The sequence below is a fragment of the Antechinus flavipes genome, chromosome 4 (genome assembly GCF_016432865.1).
Source record: "Antechinus flavipes isolate AdamAnt ecotype Samford, QLD, Australia chromosome 4, AdamAnt_v2, whole genome shotgun sequence".
Lineage (NCBI taxonomy): Eukaryota > Metazoa > Chordata > Mammalia > Dasyuromorphia > Dasyuridae > Antechinus > Antechinus flavipes.
The window spans coordinates 134210878-134231097 of record NC_067401.1 but is presented as its reverse complement, the minus strand read 5'-3'; the positions used below and the strand labels follow the sequence as shown (position 1 = coordinate 134231097).

The 20220-nt window shown below is 37.9% G+C and overlaps 1 protein-coding gene across 4 annotated transcripts in view; it reads left to right on the top strand.

Annotated features, from left to right (window-relative positions):
• The window catches only part of GRB7 (growth factor receptor bound protein 7), a 35851-nt gene that overhangs the window by 12190 nt on the left and 3441 nt on the right, over positions 1-20220 (top strand). For 3 of the 4 annotated variants that reach the window (XM_051994600.1, XM_051994599.1, XM_051994601.1), the window contains exons 2-10: positions 15494-15650; positions 15813-15963; positions 16228-16384; positions 17811-17932; positions 18189-18266; positions 18595-18732; positions 19105-19215; positions 19565-19660; positions 19922-20002. In XM_051994600.1, coding sequence (XP_051850560.1) covers positions 15499-15650; positions 15813-15963; positions 16228-16384; positions 17811-17932; positions 18189-18266; positions 18595-18732; positions 19105-19215; positions 19565-19660; positions 19922-20002 — 1086 coding nt within the window. In that variant the 5' untranslated portion in view covers positions 15494-15498. Of the gene's footprint in view, positions 1-14633; positions 14894-15493; positions 15651-15812; positions 15964-16227; positions 16385-17810; positions 17933-18188; positions 18267-18594; positions 18733-19104; positions 19216-19564; positions 19661-19921; positions 20003-20220 lie in introns of those variants that run through there. The other variant, XM_051994602.1, reaches the window with a different exon arrangement.

Sequence of the window (20220 nt, the reverse complement as noted above, 5' to 3'; positions counted from 1 at the left end):
TTGTCTTTCTTGATCTTTCTATCATTTATTTGGGTAGAGATTCTTTTCCTATTTATAATTGTAAATGATAAAATGTCACATTCTCCTTTTTAATGAGGTGATTTTAAAAATATATTTAGACCATTTATCCATTTTCTCTAATAATTTTTGTCAGTGAAAGAATATCTTCTCATAATTTGTGCTTTAGGGTTTATGGAACAATTGACTTCTGTGTGCTTTTGTTTCTTTTAATTCTTCTCTTATTTAGTCTGTTTTACTCGTCTACCTTTTAATTTCTTATGCAGGGCCAGATGCTGTTGATAATTACTGCTTTGTAGTATATTTTGAAATTTGGGAGTGCCAGATCCTCCTCCTTCCTATTTATTTTCTACTTATTTATGTCCCTTGATATTCCTGATCTTTTATTATTCTAAATGAATTATTTTTGTTATTCTGCCTAATTGTATATAACATCGCCTTGATAATTCATTGTCTTGTCTTTCTATCTTTTGTTCATATAAATATCCAGAAACAGACATTTTCCTCTGAGAATTGCTTAAACTTTATCCCACAAATTTTAAGGTATTGTTCAATTGTAATAATTTTCTCCAATATAATTATTGTTTCTATGATTATTCTTTGGTCTATAATTATTTAAGATAATATTATTTTAAATTTCTCTTTAGGCTTATTTCCTTTGTTTATATTTCCCTTTTTAATTAGTTGTTATTATATTATGATCTGTAAAGAATGCATTGAATATTTCTTCTTTTATACATTTATTGAAGAATTCTTTTTTATTGTAGCCTGTGATCAGTTTCTGTAAATGTGCACAAAAATTGGTGTATTTCTTAAAAGAGCCATTCAATAATCTTCAAAGGCATTTAATGACTAGATTTTATTTTAAAAATATGTTCTTCAAATCCTTAATTTTTTCTTATCTTCCTGTTACATTTTGTCTTGATTTAAAACAGACTCATTGAAATCACCCATAATATCTTCCTATTAAAGGTTTAAAATTTAGTTAACTTTTCTTTAAAGTGTTATCGGTCTGTCATTTTTATTTGTATTCAATGCTTTGTGATCCCATTTGAGATTTTCTTGGTGAAGATATTGGAGTGGTTTGCGATTTTGTTCTCCAGCTCATTTTACAGATGAGGAACTGAGGCAAACAGGGTTAAGTGACTTGCCTACTCTTGTCTGAGGCCAAATTTGATCGAGGTGTTCCCGATTCCAGGCCCAGTGCTTTATATCCACCACATGGCTCCTCTTCTTTAAAGTACTGAGCTACTGTACCATTTGATGCATACATATTTGATATTAATTTCATTTTATTTATCTATAGTGCTTTCAAGAAAAAATGTATTTTCTTTCCTTATATATCTACTCTTGCCTGAGAACATAAGTTGTTTTTTTTTAATTCCTCCTGAGCCAACCTAAATTGTACTATAATAGTAGCATAAACTTAATATAGTTTGTGGGTATGGGGTTCAGGGTACTGGTAGATGTTTAACAATCAATTATATGAAAAAAAGTACTACATCCTTTTCAGTTTCATCAGCATTATTAACACTTTCTTCATCACTTTTTTAAATCTAGACAATTAAAAAAACCCTATTATACCAATCTTTTATTTGTACTTTACTGTTTTATAAGGTATAAAAAATGCTTACACTGAAAATTTAACAATTAATGAAAGATCCCAGCTCTAGCCCAGCGCTGTGGGTATCCCAGGTAACAGTTCAGATAACAGTTGCAATAACTATAGCAAGCTCACTTCAGGCTCTTTCCTTCCCTTCTCTAAGCCTTCAGAAAAGATGTGTCATTTTACCCTTTACCTATAAAGGGATGTAATTGATAGTTTTGCCCACCAGGTGGCATGACATTGCCCTAGCCACCCATCCAGTGGTCCCATCTTCCATGTATCAAAAGTTCCTTTCTTTCTGCATGAGCAAACATCTACCAAGTTTCCACCTTTAACTCTTATTATATGTGTAATCATGGGTAAATTATTTAACATTTTTGAGCCTGATTTTACTCATCTGTACCATTTGCTACTAGTAATAATTATAGCTGTTTTCATAGAGTAAATTATGAATGTCGAAGAGACAGGTGGTCTTACTAGTAAATAAAGAGCCCTTGGGGTCAAGAAGACCTGAACTCATGCACTGCCTCTGACACATGCTGGCTGTGGGACTTTGGGTAATTCACTTTAACTCTCTGTGGTCCTGAACAGATGGATATTTGCATTGGATAGTTCTCCTTGGCAGTTCCCTACACAATTGTACTTATCTTATACGGTTCCTGTCAAATGAGATGGTGTACGTATATATGTGTATACATGGACCGAACTTTTATTACATCCCTACATGCCAGTCACCTCATACTGGGAATATAAATTCAATCAAGAAAGACAGTATCTGTCCTCAAAGAACTTACATGATGAAAGAATTTTTAAAATTAATAGTTTTTTTTTATCATTTTTAAATAACATGTAAAGACAATTTTCAGTATGCATTTTGAAAGATTTTGAGTTCCAAATTTTTCTCCCTTCCTCCCTTTTCCCTTCCCCAAGATGGCAAGCAATCTGGCATAGGTTATACATGTATGATCATGTAAAATGTATTTCCATGTTTATCATGTTATGAAAGAAGAAACAGAGCAAAAGGAAAAAAACACATGAAAAAAAGGTTAAAATAGTATGCTTTGATCTGTATTCAGACTCCCATAAATTCTTTTTTCTGGATGTGGATAACATTTTCTACATTTTTGAAATTTCTTGGATCATTGTATTGCTGAGAAGAGCTAGGCAAGCATATCATAGCTGATCATCATATAATATTGTTCTATGAATAGTGTTTTGGTCCTGCTCACTTCACCCAGCATTAATTCATTTAAGTCTAATAATTCTTAAAGATAATTCTTAAAAGGAGACTAGAAAGAGAGAGACATACGCACCCTAGTTTGAGGCAGTGGAGACTATATGTAGCCCCACCCAAGCCTACTATGTTACTAGTTCTGGGCCATTTTCCTGACTTGCCACTGCCTGCATCTCCTAGTTCTCACTCCTTTTCACCTCTTGCTGGGAGAACAGTAATTCAAATCAACACTACCATTCCTAAAATGAACATAGCAGTTAATTGCCATATGACGCCATTTACTATCCCTCTGAATTTCTTTACCACCACTCTCCTGTATATGTGCTTTTACTTATTAGAATATAAGCTCCTTAAGAGCAGAAATTAGCTTGCTTTTTTGTATTTTTATTATCAGAGTGTCTAGTATGTAGTAAGTGCTTAATAAATGCTTTTTTTTTTAATCAAAGAACTTGATCTGGGTTCTATATGTATATAAGATGGCACTCTTTTAAAAAATATTAAAGCTTTTTATTTACAAATCATATTGTATGTGTGTATGTAAAACATATATATGTAATTTTTCAACACTGTCCCTTGAAAAACCTTCTGTTCCAAGGAATAAGACAGTTTCTGGCTTTAGTGTTCCCATCCCCCTCTTGTCTGGGAAAGTGCCTAGCTCTGTTTCAACTCTTTACATTCATGACTCACAGGAAAGAAACTTTCCAGTGACCACATATTTATTAAACGGTAAGGTAAAAATTAAAAAGAAATAGTCACGAGTTTCACTCCAAACCTCTTCAAACCTCTTCCTGATTACCTTCCTACTTCTTTGGGGTTCCCAGGGAACATTCTTACACCTGTTCCTGAAGGTCATGAACTACTTTTAGGATGGGTCTAAGATCTCTCATGGGGCAGCAATATAAGCATGGGAAAGCAAAGAGAAGTGTTCAGCACACAGCAGACTCTTAATAGAGCTTGTTAACTTGACTTGAAGCACAGGGACTAAAGTCTTTGGAATTTGGAGGAATCCCCTAACTTCTTAACAGCAGTTCTCAATTTGGATCGGATTTGGCTATACTTAGGTTGGATGTTGATTGGTTACTCTGCCTCCCAGTCTGATCCACCCTCCTGCTTCCCTGTGATCCCACAGAGAAGGGCACCATCCTAGTAGCTAGTTGGTAGGCTGGAAGCTCCAGGCCCCCGATAGCATGGGTTTTTAATCGTATCCAATGGATTTCACAGAATCTGAAAACTTCATTTGGAAGAGAACTACATTTTTACTTTTACCTACCAACCTTTTACTGAAAGTTAGCATTGCCTTCAATTATTTAAACACTTTATTCTGAAAAATCCATAGGTTTCACCAGATTGCCAAAAAAAGTCGATGACACACATAAAAAAAGATTAAGAACTCTATGCCTGAGATTTCTTTGTCCTTATTTCCAAAAGGCTGCTAGATTTTTCTCAATCTTTGACTGTTGTGCCCAGCAAGAGAGCATCCAATAGTCCCAATTCTTCAATATCAGTTATTACTCACCTACCTGGTATGCTGTTGCCCAAGTCTCACCTTTCAGGAGCTAAACAACCCCCTAGTTAATCAACAGACATTTTTTAAACCCTTATAGTAAGCCTTAGGTGCTGGGGATTCAAATTCATTCAAAGAAGGAAATTGGTACTTCAAATGGCTAAGAAGTGTAGCTCAAATCCCTGAGGCAAATAGGAGGAAAAGATTTGCTAGTCTAGTACACCCATGTCCTGCCTTGTCATTACTCAGTCATCTCCATTGTCCCCTGCCACAGAATGGCTTCTTACTGTCTGAGAATTCTGTAAAGAGATTGAGGGTAGGGGGTGTGTAAGTGAGAGACTAAGCTCCTCTGTGATGGAGGAAAAATAAAAAAAAAAACCATGGTGATAAGCCAAAGTGATATACTAAAAGGCTGCTGCTTTGGATCCTGGAGGAGATATGATAATCTAGAACTGACAAAAGGACCTTCTATGGATGTGGTATCCATGGCATGGGTATTCTAGCTTATGGATAAGATGTGCTATTCTTAAGGTCTCATATTAACTTTTGGCTTTGAGTATGTTTCTTTAAGAGAATAGATTGTTGGGTTTTTCTATTATGTTCTGCCATCTTTCTCTGTTTTATAGGTAACTTTTTAAAAAAGTATTCTACTTTCAAAGTGTTAAAACTTTACTGATAATAATTTTTTCAAACCTTTTTTTAAAAATAATGGTGAAATTCATGAATTTCCTCTCTCTACCCTTTGTGTTTTAATGACTTTACCTATCATCTCCAATGAAAATAAATGCCAAATTCCCATCCTTCTTTTTTCTCTAGGATACCTTTGTCCAAACAAGCTCAGAACTTGACTTTCTTTATTCCTTCAATGAGTCTTAGACAAAATGGGGCTCCTGAAGGAACAACAATTTTTGCTCTAATTTTCAGGATCTAAACACTGTTAGCTGTTTGAACTTATTTACCTTTCTTAAGTTTCTTTTGTTTATATTTTAAAACCTCTCTCCAGCCTTGGTCTTCTCGACATAAATGCTTGAAAATCATCAATTCTTTTTTCCATAGGATTAATTTCCTTCCTTCCCTTCTTCCTTCCTATTGAGGTTAAGTGACTTGCCCACGGTCACACTGCTAAGAAGTGTTAAGTGTCTGAGACTAGATTTGAATTCAGGGCCTCCTGATTTCAGGGCTGATGCTCTATCCTCTGCACCACCTAGCTGCCCTGATGACCACAGTTCTTGAATTGTAATTCCTTTTTTGTCTTGACTTGTAGATTTTGGTAATAGTCAAATGATATGAATCTACACAATGTCCAGGTCAAAAATTCATGTCGCTTTCTGCACCTAAAGTCCATGACCTCCTAGGAGATGTGTAATGTGCTTCATACAGGTTTCTCTAAGAGACATGGTTAATCGTTGCTTTGATTGGCATCCTTAAGTTTTTCAAAGTCGTTTTTCTTTACAGTGTTATTGCCTTCTTATAAACTGATCTCTTGGTTCTGCTCACTTCACTCAATATCAGTTCATACTACCCAGGATTCTCTGAAATCATTCCTTTCACTGTTTCTTACAGAACAATAATATTTCAGAACATTTATATAACACAGTTTGTTCAGCCATTTGACCTGTGGATTCTATTGATCCATACTTTGTCCTCTAGTTCTAGTACTTACAAGCAATTTTCTTTTATTGCCTCCTGAAATGAGCTAATCAGGTGTCTCTCTCTCTTTTTTATTTTTATTTTTTTGGGTTTTATATTTTTCTGAGTCAATGATTCTTAGATTATTTCTTTCTCAGTTTTGTTTTTCAATTGCTAGCTTTTTTTGATGTTTTATTACGTGTTCTTCCATGTATTTTATTTTTTGTCTTTGACTCACTCTGTTCCATTTCAAATTTACATCTATCTATCCTTCCTCCTCCTGTAATATGCACCTCCCCAATTATTCCAAATCTGCCTGCTTTCTCCATTGTGCCTCCTCGAGCTCTCACAACAGATTAACAAACTTCCTTCCTTCCTTTTTTTTTTTTTTTTTTTTTTTTAAACCAACTCCTCCTTCCATCTTTTAGGACTCATTGACACCTGACTCAATTCAGATGATGCAGCATTTTTGGCTACCCTTTCTAGTCCACCTTATGTAATTTCTCATATCCTCTGACTTACAGGACCTCATAGGAGAGGAAGAATATTCCTTGTTCTTCATTCAAGTGTTTGACCACCCCTATATATAATTGAGATGGAAAGATAGACTAGGACATGGAAATTCAGGAGACTGATATTTCCAGACTCTCTCTTTACCACTCTAAAACTTCACAATATCCAAATTTATATAGAACTCAAATCCTGGTGGTTGTTAACCTACCCATCCCCAAGTCATTTCCCTTCTTCTCTCAGTGAGTTCAGTGTCTGACTTATATTCCCTCTTACCACTCTAATTCCTGCTGCCATAATTTTGTTATTACTGTTGAGTTTCAGTTGTGTCCAATTTTCTGTGATCTTATTTTGGGATTTTCTTGGCAGAGATGTTGGAGTGATTTTTCATTCTTCATTTTCTTCAACTCATTTTACAGATGAGAAGTCTGAGGTAGAGTTGAGTGACTTGTTCAGAGTCACACAGCTGGTAAGCATCTGAAATTGGATTTGAATTCAGATTATCCTGATTCCAAGACAATCACACTACCCACTAGCTGCTCTTCTTTTATACTTGGATTTCAATATGCATGTTGATATTCTCTCAAATACCCCCCAAATTTCTAGTTTGTTAATCTACTAAATCTCTATGAGCTACTCCTCTTTTCTACCTCAACTATATATAGAAATGTCCATATCCTCAATCTTGACCTGGTTCACAAGTGTTTCCATTTCTAGAACTCTGAAATTCCCTTATCTGTTAATAACCTTATATATTTTAAATTACTCATATATTTTTATTTATCCCTTCTCGATATATTTTACTACTCCTAACTCAGTCTTTAGTCTCATTGTGACCTCCCTCCATTCCTCAACACGTTATTAGATCATTCATCCTGATTGCTGTTCTGACTACTTTTGTCTCTTCATAATTTTCCCATTTGCTGAATCAGTTTTACTTTATACCATTCTTTATTCTCAAACCCCTAAGCCCTTTATCTATTGAAGATTATTCCTTACCAAATCCTAGCCAAGAATTATTCCCATCTACTTCTTTTATTCTACTCATGAAAAATGGAGCTGGAAAAAGTCAAGCGTGCATCCTCTCAGAGACTTTCAGAGGTGAAGTATTTGTTCCTGCGTCAGAGCATGCTGACTGGATCCATTACACATTTGTGTTATATAATTTCAGTGGGTCCTCACTGCAGCAAGGCAATCTTTTTATCCTTTCACAATCAATTCTCTATCACATTCACAATAGCAATTGTTCCAAAACCCATCTAGAAGGATCAGTGGATGGAATGTTGGGCCTGGAGTCAGGAAGACCTGAGTTAAAATTCAACCTTAGAACATTTACTACCCTGAGAAAGTCACTTTACCTATGTCTGCCTCAGTTTCTTCAACTATAAGATGTGGACAATAATAGCACCTATCTCAGGATATTGTGAGAATCTAGTGATCTAGTGTTTATAAATGTGAACAGTTCCTGGCGACATAGCAAGCTCTTCATAAATGCTCATTCTTTCCCTGCTTCCTTTCTCTTCTTGAGCTTTTTTTTTTTAAACTCTCACCCTCTCATCTGAGGAATTTGCTTATGTCAATGAAAACAATTAGACAATTTGCCTAGAGCTCCCTCTTCTCTGTTCCTTTTCATTTCATATCCCTCTAATTTCATCTCTGCCTCCATAATAATCATCGATAAAGAAATAGCCTGCCTTTCTGCCAATCAAGTTAGTTCCTTTCTTGCTGTCTATGAACACATTTGTGTCCCCATCCTTGAAACATGCTCACTAGATCTTACCATCTCCATTAGCTATAGTCCTGTAACTCTTCTCTCATGTGTCTCTCCAGGTTTAAAAAAATTTTTTTTAATTAAATGTTTGCAGCAACTTTTTTTTGTAGTGGCAAGGAATTAGAAATTGAGAAGATGCTCATCAATTAGAGAATGGCTGAATAAGTTATGGTATATGAATATAATGGAATATTATTGTGCTATAAGAAATGATGAGCAGGCTGAAAAGCTGGAAAAGAGTCACATGAACTGATGTGAGTGAAATGAGCAGGACCAGGAGAATATTGTACTGTATCAGCTAAAGACTATGTGATGATCAACTATGATAGACTTAGCTCTTCTCAGCAATACAATAATCCAAGACAATTCCAAAAGACTTGGGATAGAAAATGCCATCCACATCCAAAGAAAGAACTATGGAGAGTGAATGCAGAGTGCAATATACTATTTTCATCTTTTTTGTTTGTTTTTTCTTTCTTGTGGCTTTTCCCTTTTGTTCTAATTTTTCTTTCACAATATGACTGATGTGGAAATATGTTTAAAATGATTGTATCAGCCCTGAAGTCAGGAGGACCTGAGTTCAAATCTGGCCTCAGACATTTAACACTTCCTAGCTATATGACCCCGGGCAAATCACTTAATTCCAATTGTTGCCTCAGCAAAAAATTTTTTTAAAAAGTTAAAATTGTTTTTGCATATAATTAGGAAAAATAAAAATATTAAAGCAAATAAAAAGTCTCTGCAATCTATTTCCTGGCAACATTGTTCAATTGAAATTATGTTCTCTAGAATTCCCAGCAAAATCTTAATTGCCCAATCTAATGGCCCTTTCTCCATCATCATCCTTCTTAGATCTCCCAGCAGTACCATACACAGTTAATCACTTTCTCCTCCATAAGACTTTCTCCTGTCTGGGTCTTCATGGACCTTACCTGCTGTGCCCTACCTACCTGATGATGCCTCTCTCTCATTCTCCTTTGTCCTATTTGCATCCATGGCATGCCTCCTGACAGATGGTCTCTCTCTTTCCCAAGTTTTGTCTTGGGCTTTCTTCTTTCTTTTCTCCATATTCTCTGACTTGACGACCTCAGCCTATAAATCCAATTATGTTGATCATGCTGATAATTATCAAATCTATAGCCCTATTTCCATCACCATCTATTTACTGGACATTTTCTATGGGATATCCTTAGACATTGTAAACTCAACACATCCAAAATAGAACTAATTATCTTTTCCTTTATACCCCTTTTCCTAACTTCTTTGTTGACATCAAGGGAGCCATCATCTTTCCAGGCACTGACATTGGCTGCTAGGTTTCATCTCCAATTCTTAATTCTCGCTCCTCCCACTTGTCCAATGAGTAGACATATCTTTTATTGTTCTCCATAGCATCTCTGACATCTTTCCCCTTCTCTTCACTCATACAAGCATCACACTAATTCAGGCTCTTCTACTTACCATTTGGGCTACTATAATTTTTTTTTGGAGGCAATTGGGGTTAAATGCCCCAGCGCCACATAGCTAGTAAATGTCTGAGGCTGGATTTGAATTCAGGTTTTCCGGGTTCCAGGACTGGTGTTCTATCCGCTTTATCACCTAGCTGCTTCCTAACTTCCTTCTAATTGGTCTCCCTGCCTTAAAACTCTTCCCACTCCAAGCCACAAAAATGGCAAAGTGAGTTTTGCTAAAATGAAAATCTAACCTTGTCACCCTCCCCCCCAATAAAATCTAATATTTTCCCCAAATCTAGGATCAAACATAAATTCCTCTGTTTAACATTTAAAATTATTTAAAATATAGTTTATATTTTCCTGTTTTTCTTATATTTTACTTTTGATTTTATAAGTTTCATACATATTTATGGAAATATCTTTTTGTGTGTTTGGTTCACTGAAGGTTTGTAGTCTGTTATCTTTAAAATCCTATTTAGGGGCAGCTAAGTGGTGCACCAGCCCTTAAGTCAGGAGGACCTGGGTTCAAATCTGCTGTCAGACACGTAACACTTCCTAGCTTGTAACCCTGCACAAATCACTTAATCCCAATTGCCTCAGCAAAAAAAAAAAAAAAAAAAAAGTACATAAAATCCTATTTGGATTTTTTTTCATTTTTTGTGTTTGTTTTCATCTCCATCAACATTTTCCTCTAACATAATGTCTTGCATTCATATGATAAATATAAATATAAAAGTCTACTATTGAGTACTGTCAGTAATTTAGTAAGTCTAATCTGAGATCATGTGTATATGTCATTCATATTGAATCATTTTTTAAAAAGTAGTTACATACCAACCATTGGTATATGAATGTGGTATTGAGTTGCTACTAATTATATGCTGTTTTCTTTGGTTAAGCACTAAGAATTTTTATTTAATATTTTTATTTTTTGTTCATTTGAATTTGACAAACATTAAAAAATATAAACATTTCCACACATAAGGAACAAAAATGGACAACTATAAGTGAAGCCACAAATTTATTATATGCAGCTTGGTTTTTTGTAAATTTATAATAAATTCAACACAGTTTCAAAGTTGTCTTGCTTATCTGTGTATCCTATTAAACTTTTGTGAATTAAAAAAATAATTTGCTATAACTCTTTATAACCTGTTTCTTTCCTTTTACAATCTTATTCCATATTTCTTCCCTCTCTTTCTCCTCTCCTCTCCATGGTCCTATCATGCTCGCTTACTTGCTATTTCTTACACATGACACTGTCTCCCATCATCATTACCAGCTCCCTCCCATGCATCCCCCTTCACCTGACATAGAATCTCTGGCTTCCTTCATTTTGCTCAAATACCACCATCTTTATTAGATCTTTTCCAGTCTTTCAAAACTGTTCCTACCTTCTCCAACTAAGGTTAACTTCCATCTATTCTGACATATCTTAGGTATTTATTCTTTCTCAGATACTCACTTGTTTATACATTTTTTAAATGTTATCTCTTGCCATTAGAATGTAAGGTTCTTGAGGGGCAGGGATTGTTTTTGTTTTTTCTTTGTTTTCTAACCCTTAGCATAGTCTTTGGTTACTTAATAAATATTTGTTAATTGATTCATCTTCCACATTTCTCAAATACTTGTTCCTTGCTGGTACAAAAAGATTCCATTACATTCACATAATACTATTTTTTTTCTGTCATCCTTTGGTCTATAAGAATCTACCTTGTTTCTAGTGTTTTCCTATTACAAAGAGAATTGCTATGAATATTTTGTCATACAAGGGATCTTTTTTTCCTCCCATCATTGACCTCTGTGCCAAAGGAAATGTAAATTACATTTTTGGACTGGCCAGTCAAGAATTTGTTTTGCTTGACTATGCATATTTGTTACAAGGGTTTTTTTTTTTTTTTTTCTTTTTTCAATTGGAGGACGGGCTTCAATTTTTGGTCTGGACTTCTAGTGAAATTTACGTCCTTTTCTCCATCCAGTTGTCTATCGTTGCTGAGTTTCAGCCCTGTCCAGCTCTTTGTAACCCTATTTGAGGTTTCTTGGCAAAGAAACCAGAATGGTTCGCCATTTCCTTCTCTAGCTCATTTTACAGATGAGGAAACTGAGGCAAAAAGTGAGAGAGAGAAAATAAATACAGCTAGATAAAGGCAGGCAGAGATCTGTGCCTGGAGTCAGGAAGACTTAAAATTCAAATGTGGTCTCAGATATTTAACTGTGTAGTGTTGGCCAAGGCACTTAACTGCTGTCTGCCTCAGTTTCGGTCATGGGTCAAATGGGGATCATAATGGCACCTATCTCCTAGGGTGGTTATAAATAAAATAACATTTGTAAAGCATATCATAAACCTTAAAAGTACCATGTAAATGTTAGATAATTTTTTAAATCATGTTTATTCATTGAAAAAAAAATCAAATAAGAAGTTTTGGTTTTTTTTTTTTTTAAGGTTTTTGTGACTTGCATAATTCCAAGTTGTTTTCCAGAATGCTTGGGCCATTTCTTAGTGTGCCTCTTTCCTCATAACCCCTATAATACTGACAGTTGCTCTCATTTATCGTCTTTGCCAGCCTGATGAGCTTGGATAAATGCTGAGTTGTTTTCTTTTCTCTTTCTTTTCCTTTTCTTATCACTAGTGATTTGGAGATTTCTTTTATGTGGTAGTTGATAGTTTGCTGGGTTTGTTTGTTTTTAAAGAACTTTTTATAGCCTTTGACTATGTCTCTATTATATAGTTTAGATATTATATATTTTTATCAGAGATATTTGATGTAAGCATTCTTCACCCCCCACCCCCAATCGACAGTTTCTCTTAATCTCCTTATGTTGGGTCCCCCTAATATTTCTTCATCATGTTGAGTTCTCCTTTGCATCTTCATTTCATCAGACCTTTTATTGTTTTTCCCCCTTAGTGTCGACTTCCTAACCAAAGCTGCTTCCTTTTCTCTACCTAGTTGTCTGTTTTTGAGTTGTTTCAGTCACGTCCAAATCTTCTTGACCTCATTTGGGATTTTCTTGATAAAGAGAGTAGAATGGCTTGCCATTTCCTTCTCCAACTCATTTTACAAATGAGGAAACTGAGGCAAAAAGTGACTTGCCAACGGTCACACAACTGGTACTCAGAAAATTGTCTTCCTGACTCCAGGTCTGGTGGTCCGTGCACCATGGTGCCACCTAGCTGTTCCTATTGTTTATAACAAACACTTCAGCATCAGGAAAGCTGCACTCAATAGAGATTTTTATTCAATTGTCTTGCTGAAAATTCCTTTCCCTTTTCTTTTTCCAAGATCCCCTCTCTCTATGTGCTCTCTTTCAATTGCTCTGCTCATACTGCTCCCCAACACTCCATTTCTACCCATTTTGTCCTCCCCCAAATTCTCTCCCAGAAACATTTTACACTCAGTTTTATTTTTGTTTTTGTTTTTTTTACTACTCTAATTTCCTCTACCTTTATTTCCATTTGAACATTTTGCTGTTAGAATAAGAAGGCAGTGTGCTATAGTGGATAGTGTTGGATCTGGAGACATTAGGGGATAAGGAGAGAAATAAACATTTATTAAGCATTTACTGTGTGCTGGGCTCTATGATGCTATGGAAAGGAATATTTTATAAACATTTTCTTTTTTAATCCTCACCACAATCCCGGAAGGCAGATGCTATTATTTTCTTTCTTGCATAGTTGCAGAAACTGAGGGAGATAGAAGTTAAATAAGTTATCCACAAAATATTTGAAGTTGGATTTGAACTCATCATTTCCTGACTCCAACCCTAGGGCTACTAGCTGCCTCTAGATAATTGACCATAGACCTAGAAACACACACCATCTGGTACAATGCTTTCATTTTGTGTGTGTAAGGCAATTTCTGAGGCATAATAGTCACTGAAATTTTAATAATTAGCTTTCCAGAGCCATTTCTAGCTAGCTCCAGTACACCTAGGTTCAAATTTCATCTAGTAGACTTGTAATTAAAGTCAAGTCACTTAGTTAACTTCTCAGAGCCCTAATTTTCTGTGGAAAAATATTTAATGCCACTTAACTCATAGGGTTATTGTGAAAAAAATTGCTTTGTAAGCCTTAAATTGACATATCTCACCATGAGTTGGTTTTTTAAAATTATTTTTATTTTATTCTACTTTTCCCAATTACTTATAAAAAAGTTTAACAATCTTTTTTTTTTTTAATTTTGGGTGTTTTTTTTTTGTAATTTAATAAATTAACAAACTTTGGGAAAGTAATGATTGCACTTCTATGTGCAGAAAGGCTATGATAAAAATGGAGGGTAAAAATGGAATGATTAGATTTTATTTTCTAAGTACTAAGATATATGTATTGTGTATGTATATATACATACCTGTATATGTATATACAAAACACATGTATACATGAGTATTAAAATTATTTTAATAGTATTTTACTTTTCCAATTACATGTAAAGACAATATTTACCATTCATTTAAAAAAAATTGTTGAGTTCCAAATCCCCCCCCCCCTTCCCTTTCTTCCCTCCTCTCTAGAAAAGATAAAAATTTTAAACAGGCTTAACAATCATTTAAAAAACTTTTGAGTTCTCTTCTTCCTTCATGCCCTTCTCCCATTCTTAAGAAGAAAAGCACTTTGATATAGATTGATATGAGGTCATGACATATATATGTCCATATTAGCCATGTTGCAAATGAAAACATGAACAAAACAATGAAAATAAAATTTAAGAAATATATTTCAGTATGCACTCAGAGTTCATCAATTCTCTCTCTGGAGGCAAATGACATTTTCCCATCATGGGTCCTTTGGAATTGTCTTGGAGGGTTGCAGTGCTGAGAGTAAACTAAATCTTTTACAATTTATCATTGTTACAATGTTGTTATTACTGTTCAGTTTTCTCCTGAATGTGCTCACTCCACTTTGCATGGGTTCAGGTTTCCTTTCCCAGGTTTCTCTGAAACCATCCAGCTCATCATTTCTTATAGCACATTAGTACATTGTTACAGTCATAAATCTCAATTTTTCAGCCATGCTTCAATTGATGGACAGCCCCTTAATTTCCAATTCTTTGTTACCACAAAAAGAGTTGTTAGAGCAGCAGAAAATAAAAGAACAATTTACAAGAAAGTAAAGAAAAGATGGACATTCATGAATATACTTTCTTCTACTAATACTCCTACCCTTGAACTGGTAATTATATATTTTTAATATATATACACTATATATATACATATATGTATATTTCTAAAACTGGTTGTTATATATTTTGAATCTCCCTGATTATTCTGCTATGCACAAGACAATTTTCTCTTTTGTTTTGTATTCCTTTTCTATTTTTCTTTTTTCTTCTTTTTTAAAATAAATTTTTTTTTAAAAAAAGAACTGCTATAAATACTTTTTTTCCCTTTACAGATAGGTCTTTTTTTCTTCCTTTGATCTCTTTGGGAATCAGACCTAGTAGTGCTATTGATGGGCCAAAGGGGCCATAGTTCTATAGCTTTGGGGGCACACTTCCAAATTGATCTCTAGAATGGCTGCATTATTTCAAATGATTTGTTATATTTTAAAATGGAACAAGGACTGGTTCATAGAATCATAGACATGGAGGTGGAAAGGAACTTATCTAGTCCAACCTTTTCATTTTACTTTTGGGGAAACTGAGGGATTAAGGGATGTTGCCAAAGTCACACTAGTTCTAAGTGTCAAAGGCAGAAATGAGGCCATATTCTGTCTCTTCCTTCCACTCTATCACTTTAACTTCTTCTTTTCTCCTTTCTTTCCTAATTTCAGATGTCATGGATCTGGATGTATCCTTGCCCGACCTCACCAACTCCTCAGATGACCCAAGCCCTGAGCCTGGGACCCCTCCTGGAACTCCTCCAGAGTCTGATGCTCATCTTCCCGGGGAACTAAAACGATCCCAGCCCCTTTCCATCCAGGCCAGCAGGTGAGAAGGATTACACATATATGTGTATATCTGCATCGATGTGGGGAGCAGGATTACCTGGGCAGAAGGGAGTGGGGAAGGGGAGAACAAAGTCAAGGTAAGGGGAGAGAAGACAGGCATGTTATCTACCCAGCTTTAGCTTGATTTTTTTTCTTTCTGTAGGAAACTTAGAGAAGAAGAACTCCGAGCCACGTCTCTGCCTGCAATCCCTAACCCTTTTCCCGAGCTCTGCAGCCCACCTTCTCAGTCACCCATTCTGGGGGTTCCCTCCTCAGGGCGGGGGTTCCTCTCAAGAGATAGCAGTGGCCCCCATGTGAGTTACTGTGGGGCAAGAAATGGGGGTGCTTGGAAAAGGAGGGTGGAGGGTATTTTTGTCTGAATGTTAAGTGGGTGGAGTCTCTTTCCCTAAGACAACAACCACTGATACCTTATTAGTGGGGAAGGAGAGTTAGAGCTTTCCTGTTTGGGAACAGAATGCCTGCTGCCATAATCGTAGCATCTCAGACGAGGGGCATTGAAGTGGGCTGGTGCTGGACGGCTGAGCACTCTTGGATTCTCGTTGTGGGTGGTGGGGCAGGTGGTGAAGGTGTACAGCGAAGATGGGGCAAGCCGTTCTGTGGAGGTGACGGCAGATGCTACAGCCCGACACGTGTGTGAAATGTTGGTGCAGCGGACACACGCCCTGAGTGACGAGAGCTGGGGGCTGGTTGAGTGCCATCCCCATCTGGCGCTGGGTGAGGGAAGGGGCCCTGGTGGGTGGGAATGGGTGGGCTCGGGGAAGCACCACAGGAATGTTGCCTTACGTCCTCTGAGTATTGGGCATCTTTATCCCATTTTGTTAGTGTTTGTCCCATGAGCAAAAGATATAGACATTCGGCAAATACCTCTTTTGCATCAGCGTTAACCTATGTGTGGCACACAGGGATAGGGATGAAGGTGGGAACTGTGTTGTGTCTGAAGTTAGAGGACCTGTGTTCAAATCCCACCAAATATTAATTTTTTAATAAAATTTTTTTTAAAAAAAGAACTGTTATAAATACATTTTTACACATAGATCTTATAGGGCACAATGGGTTTCCCCCACTATAAAATGAAAGGTCAACTAGATGGTCTCTGAGTTCCCTTCCAACTCCAGATTTAGGGATCTGTGATCCTACTAAAAAGTATTTCTCACCCCATCCCAAGAGACTTGGACTTGGAGTTAGGAAAAAGTTCAAATCCTCCCTTAGACACCCATTGGTTGTTTGACCTTGGATAAGTCTCTTGCTTCCTCTGTTAGGGAATTTGAATTTTATGGCCTCCAAAGTCTCTTCCAGCTCTACATTTATGAACATATGATCCCACCTCGGACACCTGGCTGGCTGTGGATTCTGGACCAGCCACTTAATCACTACAATTCCTCAGTTTCTTTATCTGTAAAATGGGGATAGTAATATCTGTAGCTCCCCCTCTCTCATAGAGTTGTTGTAAAGACCAGATGAAGATGTTATGTGTGTATATATGTGTATGTATAGTCACACATACAGATATATGTACATGTGCACATGTATGTATTTGCATACATACATGTATTTGCACACATGCGAGCATCTATGTGTAGAAGTGCCAGTATGAATGCATATGCATGTATATGTGCACCCGTACACATGTGTGCATTTGTATGCATGTGTGTAACCATCTATGTATATGTGTATATAACTTGCACACATATGCATGCAAAGGCCGAGGGGGAGGGGAACTGTACATTTACATACACATGTTATGTATACATGTGATTGTGTCTGCATGGATACACAATATAAAGATATCTGCACACATTTAGAAGTACACATATGGTCATGTATGTATACAGTGTTTCAATCACTTAAATCATATTTAACTCTTTGTGACTCCATTTGGGGTTTTCTTGGCAGAGATACTGGAGCGGCTGCTCATTTCCTTCTCTAGCACATTTTACCAATGAGGAAACTGAGGCAGATGGGGTCACATGGCTGGGAAGTGTCTGAGTTCAAATTTGAACCCATGAAGTTGAGTCTTCCTGACTTCAGGCCTGACTGTCACTGCACATCCAGCTGCCTCTGTACCCATGTACATGTACATATCTATGTGTGCACTCAAACTGTGCTTGGAGATTTTCAGTTATGACTTCTGTGTTTCTAGAGCGGGGGCTAGAGGACCATGAGTCGGTGGTAGAGGTGCAAGCTTCCTGGTCTGTTGGGGGAGACAGTCGTTTTGTCTTTCGAAAAAACTTTGCCAAATATGAACTTTTCAAGAGCTCCCCAGTGAGTAAGCATGTATATGTGAGCATGTACGTGTGTGTGTGTGTGCGCATGCTTAGAGCTGGAGTGGGAAAGGAAGAGGAGATGTGGTGGATGATGAAGATTGGGAGTCCGGGGGTCCTCGCCCATCAGCCACCTCTAGAGCTATAGTTTGTTTGAGCAGCTTTGCTGGGCCCAGGGTGGAAAGAGGAGCTGGTGGGGTAGATGAGAAGAGCTGGCTCTTTGTCCCCTTCTGACCTTCTCTTTTGCTTCCTCTCAGCACTCCCTGTTCCCAGAGGTAATGGTCTCTAGTTGTCTAGATACCAACACTCGCATGACCCATGAGGAGCTCATCCAGGTGAGGGGGCTTCTTCCTCCGGCCTCCAGGTCTTCTCATTTTAATCCTTCCCCACAAAGGTCCTCTTAGTCCCCTTTTAAAAAAATTCCTTCATGTCAACTGGCATATAGCTAGGCTACTCAATGGACTTGGATTCAGGCAGCTCTGACTTCAAATCCTGTTTCAGACCTTCATTTTTTGTGTGACCCTGGATAAGTCACTTAACCCTCAGTTTCCTTATCTGTAAAAAAGAGAGAGGGGCCTGGACTTAGTATCCTTCTAAGATCTCTTCCACCTTTATATCTCTGTTCCTGTGACCCCCATCTCAAATTAACCTTCTTTTCCCCAGAACTTCCTCAATGCAGGTAGCTGCCCTGAAATCCAGGGTTTCCTCCAGCTTCGGGGATCAGGACGCAAGCTCTGGAAACGTTTCTATTGCTTCCTTCGACGCTCCGGCCTCTACTATTCCACCAAGGGCACCTCCAAGGTTGGGAACCTCTGCAGACACCCACCCCTACAGGAAAGACCCCCAAGCTGACCATCTCTCAGGAATACCAAAGGAATGGTTCCTCTACCTCTTTGGGATCCCCAGAAATTGGACCTTATAATCTCAACAGAGAAATTGAGGCAGAAGGGGCCCTTCTGTAACCACGCCTAGAAGGCAAAACAAGCTTTGGATTTGGGACTCCTCCCCCTCAAAGACCCCTGGGCCCTCCCTAGCACTTGCCCTTGAGACCCTCCCTTCTTTCCCCCCAGTTCCCCACACACACCCCAGACAGCCTGGTGTGATCTTTTTTTCCAGTTCAGATCTCTTTTTCATCACCATGCCCGCCTAAGCTACCTGTCTTCCTCTATCTAGGACCCCCGGCATCTACAGTATGTGGCTGATGTAAATGAGTCCAATGTGTACCTAGTGACGCAGGGCAGAAAGCTCTACGGGTTGCCCACTGATTTTGGCTTTTGTGTCAAGGTGAGAGACTTGACCCTAACACCACAGACTCTAACACCTGACTGTTCTTTTAGTGATTACAATCCTGATTACTAGTTCTTTTGATTTATTATCTTCTTGGCTTCCTAGTTCCCCAGAATTCCCAGTGAGCTCTAACTACAGAACTTCATTCCCCCTACAATTCTCTGGTCTCATTCATTCCTTTTTTCCCCCTTAACCTCCAGAATTCCAGATTCTTGCTCAGCTACAGAGAGGAGAAAATGGGAGGGGGGGGTTCACACAGGTCTCCTTGTTGCATGATGGGAAGATCCCAAGGTTAGTAGGAGGGAAAAACAGGACTCTGGCCCCTAAAGAGTTCTTTCCTCCTCAGCCTAATAAACTACGCAGCCCAAAGGGACTTCGCGTCTTCTGCAGCGAAGATGAACAGAGCCGCAGCTGCTGGGTAGCTGCCTTCCGCCTCTTTAAGGTACCTGAAATCACTAGCGGGGAAGGCATTGACCTAAATGCTAGCCAGGGTCCCAAACCTTAGCTTCCAACCTGGACAGAAGAGGGAGAAGAAAAGACTCCCAGGGACTCCCCAGTCTGATGGGGGAGACCCCGTGCCTGTCCTCAGGGAGCTCCCAGTCTGATGGGGAAGACCTAGTCCATGCTCTCAGTCAGATAGGCAGGACACAGTCCCTTCCCTAAAGGAACTTCCAGTGAGACCCCTCTCCTATTATCTCCTCAGTATGGAATGCAGCTTTATAAGAATTACCAGCAGATGCAATCCCGACGAATCCGCCCATCCTGGTTTGGTCCTACACCCCTGGTGAGTGCTTCCTAATGCTGGTTTCTCCGCTCAGACCGCCAGCAAGGGTGGTTGGATCCCTGGCATGGCCCCACCCATCTGAGGAGTCTGATGTCATGTATTTACCCATCTCTCTCTCTCTCTCTCTCTTTCTCTCTCTTTCTCTCTCTCTCTCTCTCCCCCCTTTCTGTTTCTCTTCCCCCTCCCCCATCTCTTTCTCTCTCCCCCTCTTTCCCTCC